The sequence below is a fragment of the Bufo gargarizans genome, chromosome 1 (assembly GCF_014858855.1).
Source record: "Bufo gargarizans isolate SCDJY-AF-19 chromosome 1, ASM1485885v1, whole genome shotgun sequence".
NCBI classification, from domain to species: domain Eukaryota; kingdom Metazoa; phylum Chordata; class Amphibia; order Anura; family Bufonidae; genus Bufo; species Bufo gargarizans.
Genome location: NC_058080.1, coordinates 137,055,421 through 137,073,803, shown reverse-complemented (window position 1 = coordinate 137,073,803; position 18,383 = coordinate 137,055,421). Strand labels below are relative to the sequence as shown.

Below are 18,383 nucleotides of genomic sequence, written 5' to 3'. Positions count from 1 at the left end.
ACATACAGTATCTGTTAAAAAAAAAACATAGTGATCCTGGAAAACCTCTTTAAAATAAAAGTGGAAATGTAAATTCACCTCGTTTGGGTTGATGGTGGCTCCCCTGTAATCAGCATCTACCTGTTTGGGAACTGCAGTGTAAATGCCAAGTATTCCCATGAGGGTTAAACTAAATATTACAGAATCCCATGGGAATCAATAGGCATGCAAAGTACACAAATGTCAGCAAGTTCTCTGCAGACTTTTGTTTGTGAGAACTGTGCTAAACATGGCTCTCAGAACGCAGAGCTCAATCTACCCCATAAGACGGGGTTGTCTATACAAGGCGATAATGAATATCAAATTCAGTTTGTAAAACCCAAGTTCAGACTTAAAGAGGATACACATATGCTGTACATGGAAATGTCCCAGAAATACGAGAATGATGAAGCTGTAAGCAAGAGAAATGTTTTTGTTGTTTTCAATAGGTCAATCTTTGGTTCAGCATTTGGATATTTTCCTGTAATAACATGAATCAATTCAATGCTTCTCTTGGGGCATATATTACATAAATGTGAAGCGTATGCTACTTTTATATTATTATTTTTATGTTGTTTTGAAAGACTGGTATTCATTATGTGCCAGTCTTCACACAATAATCCAATAATGTCTGTGTGTAGAAAAATGTTAATGAAACCCAGGCCAAAAAATAACGAAAACTAATGACATTTTCATATGTGCCTACTTAACATTCAGCACCACTTCCTCCATGTGGGATGTCTGCCTCCAAGTGTTTTACTTGTAGAAACGTTGGCCCCTGTTGTTTGGCCGTTCACATGATGTTTAGCTGCCCATTTATTTTGCCATCATTCTGAACAGAAGCAGTTGTTCAACCTTGTGTCAACCTAAATCTCTGCTATTTCCGTAATTATTAGTTTTTCTAATTTATATCAACAATTACACATGAGGAGACGATGGGCAGTGATGGTCAGTTTGCAGTGTTCGCCAGCGAACACATGCGGGCTGCCATCTTTAGTAAGGTAGACTCACCCGTCCGGCGATGCACGGGTAAGCCCTTACCTGTGCCGGGAGCGGGTCTGAAATCAAATGCAGTCACCGGGAGCAGGCAGTTCCAAGAACAGCCCGATGAAGGCCCACGGCGGCTGTTCTCAGAACTGCCTGCTCCCGGTGACTGCATTTGATTTCAGACCCGCTCCCGGCACAGGCACAGGGAAGGGCTTACCTGTGCATCGCCGGACGGGTGAGTCTACCTTACTAAAGATGGCAGCCCGCATGTGTTCGCTGGCGAATACTGCGAACTGACCATCACTGACGATGGGTACCAAACTACCAACACTTACATCAGAATCATTATATGGGTTCATATCCTTTTTTGGGTATTATTGTAAAAGGTCAATTTATAAGGGCTCATGCACACGACCGTTGGAAGTTTTGCTGGTCTGCAAATTGACGATTTGCAAAACACGAATACCGGCCAGGTGCATTCCGTATTTTTCAGAGCAGAATAGCCGGCCCCTAATAGAACAGTCCTATCCTTGCCTGTAATGCGAGCAATAATAAGACATGTTCTATTTTTTGGTGGAACTGACACACAGACATACGAGTCATTTCAGTTTATTTGTGACCCCATTGAAGCAAATGGTTCTGCATACAGGCCACAAACCCCCCCCCCCCCCAAAAAAAACAGAACAGACACGGACAAACAATGTTTGTGTGCATGAGCCCTAAAGATGATAGTCTTGGTTTAATCACTTGCCTACTGCTGCATGACTGTAGGTCGGGGCGGTAGGCTGTTAACTTTAACCTGCTGTATATACTGCATACAGTGGGTTACATTATGATCTGCTTGCTCAATCACATTAAAGACCCCAGAGACCAGTTAAAGTGATCTCCGGGCATCTGATCATTACAACAAGTGTCACAAAGATCCTGTGTGAAGCAATATAGTATATGAAGTAATATTAAGCCGGTAGGGGCGTTTTCAGCTATACAAGATTGACCCCCTGCTGACTGTAAAGTGAACTGTGATCCTGCTGTCCATGAATTAACCCCTTTCTTCTCTGACTGTGGCAGCAATGGGTTATAAATAAAAAGTAAACAAAAAATAATAATTAATAAAACAAGTTATAGTTACTAGTTTTAGTATTAGTATAGCAGACTATGTACACACACATTTTTTTATTTTCCATAAAAATAAAAAAAACTATAGTTATTCGTTTTAGTAATAGTATATTGTACTTTGGGTAACATAGTACATAAGGTCAAAAAAAGACATTTGTCCATCCAGTTCGGCCTGTCATCCTGCAAGTTGATCCAGAGGAAGGCAAAAAAAACCTGTGAGGTAGAAGCCAATTTTCCTCACTTCAGGGGAATAAAAATTCCTTCCCGACTCCAATCAGGCAATCAGAATAAATCCCTGGATCAACGATCTCTCTCTAGTAGCTCTAGCCTGTAATATTATTACACTCCAGAAATACATCCAGGCCCGTCTTGATTTCCTTTATTGTACTCACCATCACCACCTCCTCAGGCAGAGAGTTCCATAGTCTCACTGCTCTTACCGTAAAGAATCCTCTTCTATGTTTGTGTACAAACCTTCTTTCCCCCAGACGCAGAGGATGTCCCCTCGTCACAGTCACCGTCCTGGGGATAAATAGATGATGGGATAGATCTCTGTACTGTCCCCTGATATATTTATACATATTAATTAGATCTCCTCTCAGTCGTCTTTTTTCTAAAGTGAATAACCCTAATTTTGATAATCTTTCAGGGTACTGTAGTTGCCCCATTCCAGTTATTACTTTAGTTGCCCTCCTCTGGACCCTCTCCAGCTCTGCTATGTCTGCCTTGTTTACAGGAGCCCAGAACTGTACACAGTACTCCATGTGTGGTCTGACTAGCGATTTGTAATGTGGTAGAACTATGTTCTCATCACGGGCATCTATGCCCCTTTTGATGCAACCCATTATCTTATTGGCCTTGGCAGCAGCTGCCTGACACTGGTTTTTGCAGCTTAGTTTGCTGTTTATTAAAATTCCTAGATCCTTTTCCATGTCAGTGTTACCGAGTGTTTTACCATTTAGTATGTACGGGTGACTTGCATTATTCCTTCCCATGTGCATAACTTTACATTTGTCAGTGTTAAACCTCATCTGCCACTTATCTGCCCAAGCCTCCAATCTATCCAGATCCCTCTGTAGTAGTATACTGTCCTCTTCAGTGTTAATTACTTTACACAGTTTAGTGTCATCTGCAAAAATTGATATTTTACTATGCAAGCCTTCTACAAGATCATTAATAAATATATTGAAGAGAATAGGGCCCAATACTGACCCCTGAGGTACTCCACTAGTGACAGTGACCCAATCTGAGTATGTACCATTAATAACCACCCTCTGTTTTCTATTATTGAGGCAGTTACTTACCCACTTACAGACGTTTTCTCCCAGTCCAAGCATTCTCATTTTATATACTAACCTTTTATGTGGTACAGTGTCAAATGCTTTAGAGAAGTCCAGATACACGACATCCATTGATTCGCCGCTGTTAAGTCTAGAACTTACCTCCTCATAGAAACTGATTAAATTTGTTTGACATGACCGATCCCTCACGAAGCCATGCTGATATGGCGTTATTTGCTTATTTCCGTTAAGATGCTCTAACATAGCATCTCTCAGAAAACCTTCAAACAGTTTACCCACAACAGATGTTAAACTTACCGGCCTATAGTTTCCAGGCTCTGTTTTTGGACCCTTTTTGAATATTGGCACCACATTTGCCATGAGCCAATCCTGTGGGACATTCCCTGTCAGTATAGAATCTGCAAATATCAGAAATAAGGGTCTGGCTATGACATTACTTAATTCCCTTAGAATACGGGGATGTATGCCATCCAGTCGCTGTTGTACTTCTTCCTGGGTCAGACAGGACACTTTTAATGGGGAATTTATTTTTACATTCTGCATGTCATCTGACAGTTTATTTTCCTCAGGGAATACATTGGAGAAAAAAATATTTAACAGCTTTGCTTTCTCCTCGTCGCTCTCTGCGACTTCCCCCTCATTACTCTTTAACGGGCCGACACCTTCAGATTTATACTTTTTAACATTTATATAATTGAAGAACATTTTAGGGTTCGTTTTACTCTCTTTGGCAATTAATCTCTCGGTCTCTAGTTTGGCCGCTTTTATTAGTTTTTTACATGTTCAATTTTTTTCCTTATAGTTTTTCAGTGCTTCCGTGCTACCTTCCTGATTTAGTGTTTTATATGCTTTCTTTTTGTCATTTATTGCTTTCTTTACAGTTCTGTTTATCCACATTGGTTTCTTTTTGTTCCTTAACCTTTTAATCCCATACGGTATGTACCTCTCACAATGAGATTTTAGGATGCTTTTAAAGATATCCCATTTTGTGGCTGTATTTTTATTTGTGAGGACTTTATCCCATTTAGTTAGGCCTATGGCCTCTCTTAGTTGGCTAAATTTAGCTTTTTTGAAGTTTGGTATTTTTGTTCCTCCCTGTAGAAACGCTCTCTTAAAATGATAATTGGAAGGTTATTACTTTGTGGTCACTATTTCCCAGGTATCCCCCAACCTGCACATCTGTTCTTCTGTCAGGCCTATTGGTTAATACTAAGTCCAGTATGGCCGTCCCTCTAGTCGGGTCCTGAACCAGTTGGGAGAGGTTATTGTCTTTGGTTATTGCCAAGAACCTGTTTCCTTTATGAGATATACAAGTTTCAGTTTCCCAGTCTGTATCTGGCAAGTTGAAGTCCCCCATAATAACCACCTCATTATGATTTGCCACCTTGTCAATCTCATTTAGCAGTAGATTTTCTGTGGACTCTGGTATATTAGGTGGTTTATAGTAAACTCCTATTAGTAATTTATTATTGTTTTTAGCGCCATGTATCTCTACCCACAGTGACTCCACATGTTCATGTCCCTCACTTATATCTTCACGGAGTGTGGGCTTTAGACCGGACTTTACATAAAGGCAGACTCCTCCTCCTCTCTGGTTTTGACGATCCTTTCTAAACAGACTGTAACCCTGTACATTAACTGCCCAGTCATAGCTATCATCCAGCCATGTCTCAGTTATTCCCACTATGTCATCGTCCTCATCACACATCACTAATTCCAGTTCACCAGTTTTATTAGTCAGGCTTCTGGCATTAGTATACATACATTTGAGAGGTTTATGTATATTTTTTACCCTACACCTTTCCTTCTGAACTGTTCTAGTCCCTCCTTCCATTCCTCCCCCAGTCTCACTATCTTGCCCCCGGTCTCTATCTGCACTATCTTCCCATCCTATAACATAATTACCCCCCCCCAGTCCCTAGTTTAAACACTCCTCAAACCTTCTAGCCATCTTCTTCCCCAACACAGCTGCCCCTTCCCCATTGAGGTGCAGCCCGTCCCTACGATAGAGCCTGTAGCCGATAGAGAAGTCGGCCCAGTTCTCCAGGAACCCAAACCCCTCCTTCCTACACCAGTTCTTGAGCCACTTGTTAATCTCCCAAATCTCCTGCTGCCTTTCTTGTGTGGCCCGTGGTACAGGTAGTATTTTGGAAAATACTACCTTTGAGGTCCTTGCCCTAAGCTTTTGACCTAAATCACTGAAATCATTTTTAAGGACTCTCCACCTACCCCTAACTTTGTCATTGGTTCCATGACCGCTGGATCTTCTCCAGCCCCTCCCAGTAATCTGTCAACCCGATCCGCGATGTGTCGAACTCTAGTGCCAGGAAGACAGCACACTGTTCGGCGATCACGGTCTTTCTGACAGATTTCCCTATCTGTTACCCTAATAATTGAGTCTCCCACTACCAGCACCTGTCTAGCCTGCCCTGCTCTCCTGGTTCTCTGCTTACCGCAGCTGGCATTCCCCTGACTGGCAGAGGAAGTGTCTGGCTGTGGCAGTGCCATCCCTGGACTGACATCCCCCTCATCTGCCAAACGTGCAAACTTGTTGGGGTGTGTCAGATCAGGGCTAGCCTCCCTAGCACTCTTCCCTCTACCCCGCTTTCTAACTGTTACCCAGCTAGCTACCTCACTTTTCTCAGCCTCCTCTCTGTTACCCTCCCCCTCATCTACCCCAAAGAGTGCTTGCTCGGTGAGAAGCAAACTCTTTTGCAAATTGTCAATGCCTCTCAGTGTTGCAACTTGCCCATTTAGAGACTTGATTTGCGATTCCAAACGGGTAATTTGCTCACATCTTGAACAAAGATATGCACCCTTGAACTCCTGTTCCAGGACTGCATACATCATGCAAGATGTGCACTGGACTGCGTTGTCAATTGTGCAACACATACTAAATGGGGATTACACCAGCAAAGCAAAAAATACAATAGAATGTAGTACTAAGAAACTGGCTAATTACAGTCCCCCACTGAAGTCCCTGAATCTAAAGTCACTTAATCTTAAGTCACACACTTACGCAACCACATACTTAATCAACCACGCGTCGCGGTCAAACTCGCGTTATATAGCTCCTTATATAAATAAATATAGATGCAGCTCACTACACCAGCCTGGTTTGTTTTCCCTCTGGATTCAAAAAGGTTGTGCTACTCACACTGCTGAGTTTTTATAGTCTCCTAATTAGACAACCACACCCGAATTAGACAGCCACTCCCTAATTACTCACCTGTGCAACCCCTGGAGAAGGGAAAAAAAAGTGTTATCACAGCATACAATACAGTCAAATACAGCCACTCAATGTCCACAAATAATTTAGCTCTCAGATACTCCCTCACTTAATCTTAAGTCACACACTTACGCAACCACACTTAATCAACCACGCGTCGCGGTCAAACTCGCGTTATATATCTCCTTATATAACTAAATATAGATGCAGCTCACTACACCAACCTGGTTTGTTTTCCCTCTGGATTCAAAAAAGGGTACACAATTCTTTTTTCCTTTTCCTTTAATTTTTTTGTGTGTAAAATATACAAATGCGTACATATTTTTTCATTAAAAAAAATTGCAAAATGTGTATATATATATATATATATATATATATCAAAAGTTCTATATTATTTTAATTAAAGGGATATTCCATCCAGAAGAAGTTATCATCTGCCCACTGGACAGCTGAAAAGTGGTAGATTATTAAACACACTGGGACCCAACTAACCTCCAAAAGAGGAGACCATGGCCCCTTTTTTCCTCAGCCATAGTAGGCATTTGAATAAAGTAGTACTAGAACATATGCCCTGCTGCTCCATTCCGAGTCTATGACACTGATGAAAACAGTAATTATATTATGTTACAGATTTTTGCATTGGGACCCATAAGCACCAAGTTATCCCTTTGATTATAACTTATGCTGATATGCTTTCTAATTAGAGGTGCAAATTATAGGTATTTAGAAATGAAATCATAGAGCATTATGTGAGAACGTTTTATACAAATGATGACAATGGCCCATTTTTTGCTTAATATGATAATTAGACAACTTTAAGTTCTCTTCTGGTCTAATGCAAATATGAGCTGTAAACCTCTGAACATGTATGAGATGCAGGTCTTCGACAAACCTAAGAGATAATGTATATATAATCTACCGCAGGAACGATAAGTAAAGGTCATGCTCGAGTGGTAGAATTTGTTAAATATTATCTGTTCTCGTGCTGGGATCCAAATGAGGCATGCATATTAGGCAAGGCTCTGCCATTCGGAATGTAGCAGCTGGCATCTACATAAGAAAATTCCATAATGATGCAGTGTGAAATTAAGGAGAAACCAATTCTAATTTTATTTTGTTAACCGTGATGGTAATTTACTGCTATAATCTTTTTTTAATAGTTACTGGAGGAACTCTAGTAACGTTCATCTTACACCAATATTGTGAGAAAATCATGCAAATTGTTACTGGAAGGAGTCAAGAGTTCAAGTTTTCTAACACAACATGACCTGAACTTGTAAATACACATTGATAGCACAATCCATCAATCAAGAGCATGTTGTGGTCAGACAGGATCGGCAGGTAAAACTAAGAGGCCACCATCTAAGATTTAAAGGCTAAAATTGTGCCATTATCAAGATGTACAAGATGTTCAAAACTATCCTTTATGGAGAGCCCATGTGTGGGGTTAACCCAGCCTACAATAAAGGGACACATTTGCTAAAATAAAATAAAAAAGTGATTTAAAGAGCAGATTTTTGTTATGTAAAATGATGCATATTTTATAAGAAATGTGACACAATCACAGAAATGGTGGTAAATGGGAGATTGAATGTAATATGGTAGTCATGCAAGATACAATGGCCCCAGGATACAATATTTTCAACTTACAATGGTCTTTCTTTGGCCATCATAAGTTATAACTAGACTCTGCATATAATGTCTGACTCACAGCCAACCAATCAACATGACCATTTCTCTGGAAAAACACCTGTATTGGTTGTTTATTAGCTCCTCTTTACAATGCAGTGTGGTACTATGTGTCCTGTACTGCCCTCTGGGCCAAGGTAAGTTCCTCTTTTGGATGTCAGGATCCTACAAACAGTCGACCAACCCATTATATAAGTGTGAAAGGTACTGTTAAATGCTAATCCTTCCACAAGCAAAAGTCTGTATCAGCTATAAACAGCGAAAGCTTCTCCCTCAGAGGGGAAAGCTAGTTCTCTCTGTTGAGTCAGGCCATAATTAACAAAAAAGTGCCACCAGTAGTGATGGCCGAACATCTGCCGGGACGGTTCGCGAACGCGATCAAATGTTCGCGAACCGCAAGTTCGCTGCAGATACCATTCGTTTTAATGGCAGGCGAACCTGAAAAACCTTCAGCTCATATTTGCAGCCAAGAAATACTTACTAGAAGTGCACAAATAGTCCCACAACATGGACAGCGACATACCAGATGTATTATTTGAATTTGCGATCTCCATTCATTATTTTTTTCAATGCGAAATATCGGCAATATAATTTTTGCGTACGCGCATGCGCACACCAGTTATAATTATTTTTTCCAATACCGTTTGTCACTGTGTGTAGCAGAGGGAACGCAGCAAAACAGCAAACAAATGCTGCTGTACCCAAATGCACTATATAGAAAGTATATTATTGGTATATAGCACCCCGCTTCTATCAGTTTTTTTGGGGGGCGACTGGTATATCACACTAGTTATAATTATTTTATAATTATCTGTGTAGCTGCAGTATCGCTGCAGAACCGCTCACCACTGCTGCACAATACAAATCTACTATAATATGCTTTCTATGTTAGAAAGTATATAATAAGTGTATTACACCCCTCTGTACTGCACACCTATCGATAGCACACCTATACCAGGCCTTAAAAGGACTTTTGTGGACCTATTTGATAGCGTTTTTGTCCCTAACAGCCTGTCCCTGCTCCACACAGCAACCTTTCCCTACACTAACAAAAGACTGAATGTAAAATGGCGGCCAGATCGGGTCTATTTATAGGGTAGGGGGTATGTCCATGCGCTGAAACTTTTCAATTGGCTGTCCTGTACCACCTGATGGATGTGTCATGGGTCAAAGTTCTTCGGCGAATCGCGAACGAGCAAGGTTCGCCGCGAACTGCAAGGCCATCACTAGCCACCAGGAAGAATAATGGTGTACAATGTATAGTAGAATGGAAAGTTCTATTAAAACACCAGCTCAAGATGTTAGCTGAAAGTCAATCGGAAATATTAAATGCCTAACACACAACTATTTTTTTTGCTACAGGTATTTTTGTTAATTAGGTGGCGTTTTATGGATCTCTTGTGAAAAATGCAGCATGCTGTAGCCCTTAGCACTTTTTCTGAATAATCCTTCCACTAGCACACTTCTGTATCAGTCATATACAGCGAATACCTTGCTAACATGCACAGCCTTGTGATCCCGAACAGTCTTGAGATGTCCGTTCCTCCTTTCCTCATTCTTCTCTCTAAAGGAATGCAATGCTGACTAGAAAACTGCTCCCTCAGAGGGGAAAGCTAGTTCCTTCTGCTGAATCAGGTCATGATTAACTAAACAGTGCCACCTACAGATAGCTTTTGGGAATACATACAAAAGCATAATACAAAGCATTTATCATTTTAGCAATATACCAATTTAACATGTTTCAACACTAAATGTTATATTTATATAACTGATAAAATGTGTGATAAAAGGTCCAAGCCTAGAAAATTTGCTTATAAAGGCCAAAGGTAATTAAAGACAGCTTGAAGAAAGGCTATGTGTGATCAAAAACTTTGCACACATATGTGCAGCACATGGCTCCCTGCAGTGGTGGCAGGAATCATCCTGAACATTGTGTAACTGACACTTTCCCTTTTGAATTGAACAAGAGATCAAAATGTAATCAGTCATTGGCAGCAGGAATTATTCAGAAAGCATTTGTCAAGAAAAACTCCAACAAAGCAGATGATGGATTTTTTGTGTCTAACAAAATAATACAATGGCCATAGCATAATTCCACTCCAAATATTCATTATCATATCATCCAGGATGTTTTGTATCTTTTTCCATCTAATTTTTTTTCTTATAACCCTTAGCCCTAATGTTCAAATGTTATGGTTATTCCATATATTTTATCATGTACAGGTGAAACTCAAAAAATTTGAATATCATGCAAAAGTTTATTTATTTCAGCAAAGCAACTTAAAAGGGTTTGCATTAATGCAACTCAAAATTTGAAAAGGTTTAATATTCTAGGCTCAAAGTGTCACACTCTAGACTAGTCAGCTCATTAGTTCGTACCCCCTGAGCAAAGGAGATCTGAGATTGTGACTTTGGGGGTTTCATAAGCGGTAGGCCATAATCATCCAAATTATAACAAATAAAGGCTTGAATTATCTTACTTTGCATGTAATGAGTCTATCTCATATATTAGTTTCATCTTTTAAGGCTACATGCACACGACCGCATGTGTTTTGCGGTTCGCAAATTGCGGATCCGCAAAAAAAACGGATGACATCCGTATGCCATCAGTTGTTTTTTTTGCGAATCGATAGTAACAATGCCTAAAACGGACAAGAATAGGACATATTCAATTTTTTTTTTCAATTGTGTACAGATCCTTGCAATATGGGGCCGTGCATTATCATGCTGCAACATGAGGTGATTGTCGTGGATGAATGGCACAACAATGGGCCTCAGAATCTCGTCACAGTATCTCTAAAATACACCTATGTTCGTTGTCCATAACATACGCCTGCCCATACCATAACCCCACCTCCACCATTGGCCACTCGATCAACAAAGTTAATGTCAGCAAACCGCTAACCCACAAGACGCCACACACGCTGTCTGCCATCTGCCCTCAACAGCGAAAACCGGGACTCAGCCATGAACAGAATGCCTCTCCAACATGCCAGACGCCATCGAATGTGAGCATTTGCCCACTCAAGTCGGTTACGACAACAAACTGCAGTCAGGTCCAGACCCCGATGAGGACGACGAGCATGCAGATGAGCTTCCCTGAGACGGTTTCCGTCAGTTTGTGCAGAAATTCTTTGGTTATGCAAATCGATTGTTGCTGCAGCTGTCCGGGTGGCTGGTCTCAGACGATCATGAATGTGAACATGCTGGATGTGGAGGTCCTGGGCAGGTGTGGTTACACGTGGTCTGCAGTTATGAGGCCGGTTGGATGTACTGCCAAATTGTCTGAAACGCCTTTGGAGATGGCTTATGGTAGAGAAATGAACATTCATTGCACAGGCAACAGCTCTGATAGACATTCCTACAGTCAGCATGCCAATTGCACGCTCCCTCAAACGTTGCGACATCTGTGGCATTGTGCTGTGTGATCAAACTGAACATTTCAGAGTGGCTTTTATTGTGGGCAGTCTAAGGCACGCCTGTGCAATATTCATGCTGTCTAATCTTCACCTTGATATGCCACACCTGTGAGGTGGGATGGATTATCTCGGAGAAGTGCTCACTAACACAGATTTAGACAGATTTGTGAACAATATTTGAGAGTAATGGGTCTTTTGTGTATGTAGAAAATGTTTCAGATCTTTGAGTTCAGCTCATGCAAAATGGGAGCAAAACTGAAAGTGTTGCATTTATATTTTTGTTCAGTATATACTGTAATGTATATATATATATATATATATATATATATATATATAGATATGAAAAATGGCGGCACTGACTGCTATACAGGAAAAATAGGGTGCACGTTCCAGGGGAATCGACTCCTTACCCCAATCAATGAATCCAGAAAAAGGACGGCACTCCGGTCTTGAAAAGGTAAAAGTGGTTTTAATCAACCTTGCGGTACAACGTTTCGGCTCCAATACTGAGCCTTTCTCAAGCACTCCAATACTTGAGAAAGGCTCAGTATTGGAGCCGAAACGTTGTACCGCAAGGTTGATTAAAACCATTTTTACCTTTTCAAGACCGGAGTGCCGTCCTTTTTCTGGATTCATTTTATATATATATATATATATATATATAAAATTTTATTTTTATATATATATATATATATATATATAAATAGCATATACATTTATTATGATAACCTATGGAAGGCATGAATTGTCATAATGTTTATACTGCTCTGAAAAACAGTTTAATTTATTTATGGAAAAACAAGCTACAATTTATAATTGAGGAGATTCTGACTTATTTCAACAAATAAAAAAAGAGCTAATGAGAGCACATTATCTGTGCTAAGTTCATAACAAAAGGAAGACAGTTGTATACAAAATATATTTATTAATAATATTTCAGTGCAATAAAATATAATATAATACAACATAAAATTGGGGACAATTCAAGAATAATAATCAATTATATGCAATCAAGAAGACAAAATAACCTATATGATATAGGTGTAATCAATAATTAAACTGGTATCTTAGTAATAACAGAAAACAACAAAAAATGAAAAGTTTACACTTGATTTCTCCCAGCGAACAGATTTTCCTAATTCAAAATTTTATGGTGCATGATGACTTCATCTCATCATGCATGAGTTTTGTTATAACTCTAGATTACAATCCAATTCAAATTAAGCTTCCACCATGTTATGTAAAATATGTCAATTCAATCAGACCATCTGACTAGAACTACAAGCAGTTCTTTGGAGATCACACAATTGTAGATATATCAATTGTATAGATTTATCTCCCTAGATTGAAAAGGCACAATTGATACTGCAGTTACAATTATCTCAAATCAATCTAGATCCTACAAAGAACAAAATGGTCTATTTGAATAAAGTATATATGTCACGGCCTTTGCTGTGTGCGCCGTGACACTTGTGCCATGCTTGCGGTTGCCAGTGTCAATGTGTTGCTGTTATGGCATGTGGTGGCAGTGTCTTGGCTTTGGCTGTGTGCGCCGTGACATGGTTGCCACGCATGCTGTTGCCGGTGGCAATGTGGTGGCTGGTGTGTGCACTTCCCCTTTAAATTGTAGCCTTCCCCTGTCTGGTGATGTAAGGGTTAACCCCCTGATTGTGTGTGGTCACTAGGTGCTTCCTATACCTGTGGCCTTTGGCCAGGAGTCAGTTGTACTCCAGCCTTGGTGTGTCCTGGAGTTATGCTCCTTGTCTGGATGTTCCAGCTTCCTGTGTGAGGGCCACCTAGTGGGACATCGATGTCTCCAGCAATGTCTGCCTTATGTCTCCTCCATTTTCCCTACCTTACCTGTGGTTATGTTTGGTGTGGGTATATGTTCTGGGGTGGTTGTTCAAATAGTTGTTGTTCTGTGTCTGGTCAGTGTTTGGTGTATTATTCTGTCCGGCATGGATGCTAGATGTTCCCCTGTTTGTCTGTCGTGGCCTCCGGAAGGGGGTCTCATGGTTTCCTGGAGGGGTGAACCAAATGTCAAGTCTGTGAGCTGTTGCTGGAGTGTTGGTTCCTGTGTGTCAGTACATACTGCATCTGTTTGGTGTTTGGATTGCAGTATGTTTTTATGGGTTCCAGTTTACCTTGGTGTAGTCTTCTGTTGTGCCGTCCAGCAGCTGCCAGGGGTTAGTTACCATGCCTTCCTGGGTTCTAGGTTCAGTGGTTATCCCCACCACTGGAAACTTACCTGCTGTTCCACTTGGCATTTCTCTGCAACTAGGCCGGTTGAGACTCCTGTTCATCCGAGTCGTGTAAGAACAGGTCGTCTCTCCCCTTCTCCTATGTAAGGGATTATCAGGGCGACTCAGGGTTCTGGGTATCCTGGGTATGAGCCGTCCTACCATCCAGGTCTGCTCATATGGTGAGGAGTTAGGGCGAGGATTAGGGACTCTTTAGGAGGTGACCTGCTCCCTGATTCCGGCATCCTGGCCTAGTTGCTACCATTATCTCTTTACATTGTACGGTGGGGGGTTTCCCCCACTCCCCACCATGACAATATATGTGTTTATGGCTAATCAGTTGCCTAATATACAGACAAAATGTGTGCTAGAATCTGTCTTGAAGAAATCAGCGTCAAGGTTCAAATGTGAAGTAAGATCAGATCCTATTTTCCTTCTGAACTCTCCTCTCTCTTGTGTGTCTTTTTCATCTTGCTGTGGCTTTCCTGGATTGATCTGATGGATCCATCTTGCTGTCTCCTGCTAACTTTTATCCCCCCCCCCCCCCACGGAAGGTGGGCTTGGTTTGGCCTCTCACGTGACTAATAAGGTCATAGTGCATCAATTTGCCACTTCTCTCTTGCTCACCACCACCACCACAAGGGGACATTAATTCTTCTATTTTATTTTAATTTGACAAAAAGATTACCTTTGACCAAAGTCTTAGCCAGAGCTTTAAATAAGATAAAAAAAGACACTGATGTATACCAACTTTTCAGACATTTTGTCTGCTATAAAATATACAAGTTTTAAACAAACTCTGTCTCAAGACACTTAATTTCCTTATCTACACATTCTTTAGACCTGAGGTAATTAGCTCCAACTGTGATTCTTTCATACTTAACAAGATACATCAGTATCCTCCTAACTCGATATACTTAATGGATATATATACTACAGGATTATACTTGACTTCAGTTTCCTAAAATATAAACTTATAAGATAAAGCATATAATATTGCAATGCAATCACATCATAGCTACTACGATTATTACAATGAATATTAAAATTATATTGTTTCATTCCTGTTATCTCTCTAAAGGCATGAAACATCTTAATGGTATCTGCCTGACTTCCCCCCAATTTATGACCTGAAAATGTTTATACAAAGATTCTTGAGTTTCTTTGCAATTCTATGCAAATCAACTCGCTTTAACCTCAAAAGCATTCAGACAATATGGCTACCATCATGTTCATATACGAATCTGTAATGTGATTTGTATAGGCCTTTACAATATTGATTACTTTTCTGCTCAATATATCTGACAGAATTTAGTGACAAAATGGATTGTCCAATCATGAGAGCTTATATCTTTGGTGGCGGCAGCACCCAAGAACCCCTTGGATTTTAACTACTTTGTATATATAATTCTAACTCCAAAGGACATCCATTTGGTTTATATCTGTTTGTAAATGACCCCCATAGTGCTTAGATAATACAGACCTCATATGTCACATGGTCTATCATGTGAAAGTGGACCATGTGTGTTTAAACACTTTTACATCAAATTATTTTATGCTATTTTTGTGAATAACCCCAAAGAGCCTATATGCGCTACATGGTTAAAACATCCAATAGTTACTAACCCTGATCCAAAATTTGAAAGGCTACGGAAAAATGTCAGAACCATTTTGTGAGACTGTTAAGAATGAAGGATAAAGCCAAGGAATGTTTCTAAAGGGGTTTTCCCAAAAGCAAAACTTATGACCTATTCACTGGATAGATAATAAATGTCTGATTGTTGGGGGCCCCACTGCTTTCTAGAAGAGGGGCCCTGAAACACCATTACTGCAGTGAGGAGGAGATTGAAAGAAGCCACAGTTGAGCTTATGTCCATGCGAAGTCTACACTACCGACAGAAACACAATTGCAGTGAGGAGAAATGGGGGCTCGCATTATAGTGATTGTGTGGTTCCCTGCCCCCAAGGATCAGACATTTATTACCTACTGTATGTAATTACCTTTAATGACTGGGGTTTAACCAATTATATTTATTTTTTTCCTTTACAAATAATTTTATTTAAAGAAGAATCTTTCTCTTTCTTCTGCTCCCCAGTTATCCCCTACTACCATGCAGATCATTTTGTGAGGCTGCTCAAGATGGTTGTGGGCCGGTGTTGGAAATGGTGAATTCCTCTTGGCCGGAGTTCCTGAGATGCTCCCAGTTCCAGAACAAGACAGATAACAGCAATTCGAGTCGTGTCTGCTTCTCACCACAACACGAGAATGGCCGTCAATGTATGTACTGACATGGAGAAATTAATGTTTTAATAACTGAAAAATCTTTTTTTTTTTTAAATGCCCAGAGTGTAAGGCAAAAAATGTGACAGAGGAAACACTGGTATAATAGGAGAATGCTAAAATCTTCATTGCGATCATTTCTTGGTGTGTGGCCACATTGAAGAAACTTTTGCAGTATTAGAGAGGTCAGAATTCAAGATTTCTGGAGAGGGCGGGGACAAGAAATTTTTTTAAAAATTAAATTAATTTGTGTATGCAAGAGTTTAAAGGGAACCTGTCATGTGGATATTTGATTATAATCTAACTAATTATATACAATCATTAACTACTAAAAAGTGCCTTAGATGTATGCACTTACTGGTGTGACAGATGGTTACCTCATAATATACACACAAAGATGCTGCATGCCGCATGCTAATGAGCTGATTTGAGTCCAGCGTGATGTCATTGAGTCCAGCGTATATTTAATTCAGAGATATAGCCACTCCCCTGCCCACCTGCTGCTGATTCATATGGAAAATAACTGTCATTCAGCAGCAGGTGGGCGGAGAGAGTCAGGAGCTCATGAATATTCATGACCCATCATTATCAGCTGGAGCTTTTCAATACAAGATGTTGGCAGATTGACTGGGTCAATTAAAGAAAGTGACCCAGCATTTTGCTAAGAGAATCAGTCACTTATTTATGTTGCCCTTAGTTAGGACACCATAAAACTGGTGACAGGTTCCCTTTAATTAGCACAGACAGTGTGCATTCCATAGGGCATGATAAAGACTACGTTAAAGCTGGTGAGGTTGTAAAATGAGGTTATTTGTGCACATGAGATGGAAACAAGCTTTGGACATGTGCCTGGGAATAAGCTGGGAAGAAGTTGGGGAAGGACCAATGTTTAGAGAGATGTGATATTTTATTCTAATTATGACTTAAATTGTGGACAAATCCATTCATAAATGCTAGAGTGCGGGGACTCACAGGAATGTTGAAAAAGTTAGCAAACATGCAATAATGAGCAGAGCTACAGAGTATATTGTGTTATTAATGAGCAAATTATACCTATAAACCATTAACCGAAGGACTAAATATGAAGTTGAAATACTAAATACAGATACACAAAAATGCAATTTGTTGGTAGTAACAGTAAATTATATACATTGATAAGTGGTTGTTAACATTCCTCTTGTTGATGGGGCTCAATTAGTGCTAATTATGGCAGCTTTACCTTCTGTAGTTTTCATTCCTGGTTATGGCTTAGAAATACTGATGCAAAATACTGACCAAATACTACATGTAAAAGTGGACAATGTTAGAACTCATGCACACGACCTTTGGATGTTTTGCGGTCCGCAAATTGCAGATCCACAAAACACAGATACCGGCCATGTGCATTCTGCATTTTGTGGAACGGCCCTAATAGAACAGTCCAATCCTTGTCCGTAATAGGACATGTTCTAATTTTTTGCAGAACGACCATGCGGACATACGGACACTGAATGCACACGGAGTCATTTCTGATTTTTGGCGGCCCTGAAGTGAATGGTTCCGCATACGGGCCACAAAAAAACCGAATTGACAAGGAAAACAAAGTCCTTAGGCTGTATAAGGACCCATTACTGATAAAGGGGACGAGGTAATACCATGTGGTCTATGTTGTACAGATGTAGTAGAGTTAACACTGAACTCAATTTTCTTAACTCATCATGATATCCTGTAACAAAAGTAATTGAAAAGCTATTGAAGATGTCAGCTTAAGGGAACTTTCACACTTGTGTTGTTGGATTCCGGAAGACAGTTCCGTCGCCAGAACTGCCTGCCAGATCCGGCAATCTGTATGCAAATGGACACCATTTGTAGATGGATCCAGATGCGGATCCGTCTCACAAATGCATTGCAATACCAGATCCGTCTTTCCGGTTTTCATCCGGAAAAACAGATCCAGTATTTCTTTTTTAAACATTTTTAAAGATCTGCGCATGCACAGACTGCAAAACCGGATCTGTTTTTCCAGAACACTTGGGGACAGATCTGGCATTAATGCATTTCAATGGAAAATAATGCCGGATCCGGAATTCGGGCAAGTGTTCCGGAATTTTGGACGGAGAAAAT

General features: G+C 40.2%; 1 protein-coding gene across 1 annotated transcript in view; it reads left to right on the top strand.

The window, feature by feature from the left end:
* The window catches only part of CORIN (corin, serine peptidase), a 521,382-nt gene that overhangs the window by 265,964 nt on the left and 237,035 nt on the right, over nt 1-18,383 (top strand). The window contains exon 5 of the mRNA XM_044298842.1: nt 16,096-16,277. Within this exon, the coding sequence (XP_044154777.1) occupies nt 16,096-16,277 (182 nt within the window). The remainder of the gene's footprint in view (nt 1-16,095; nt 16,278-18,383) is intronic.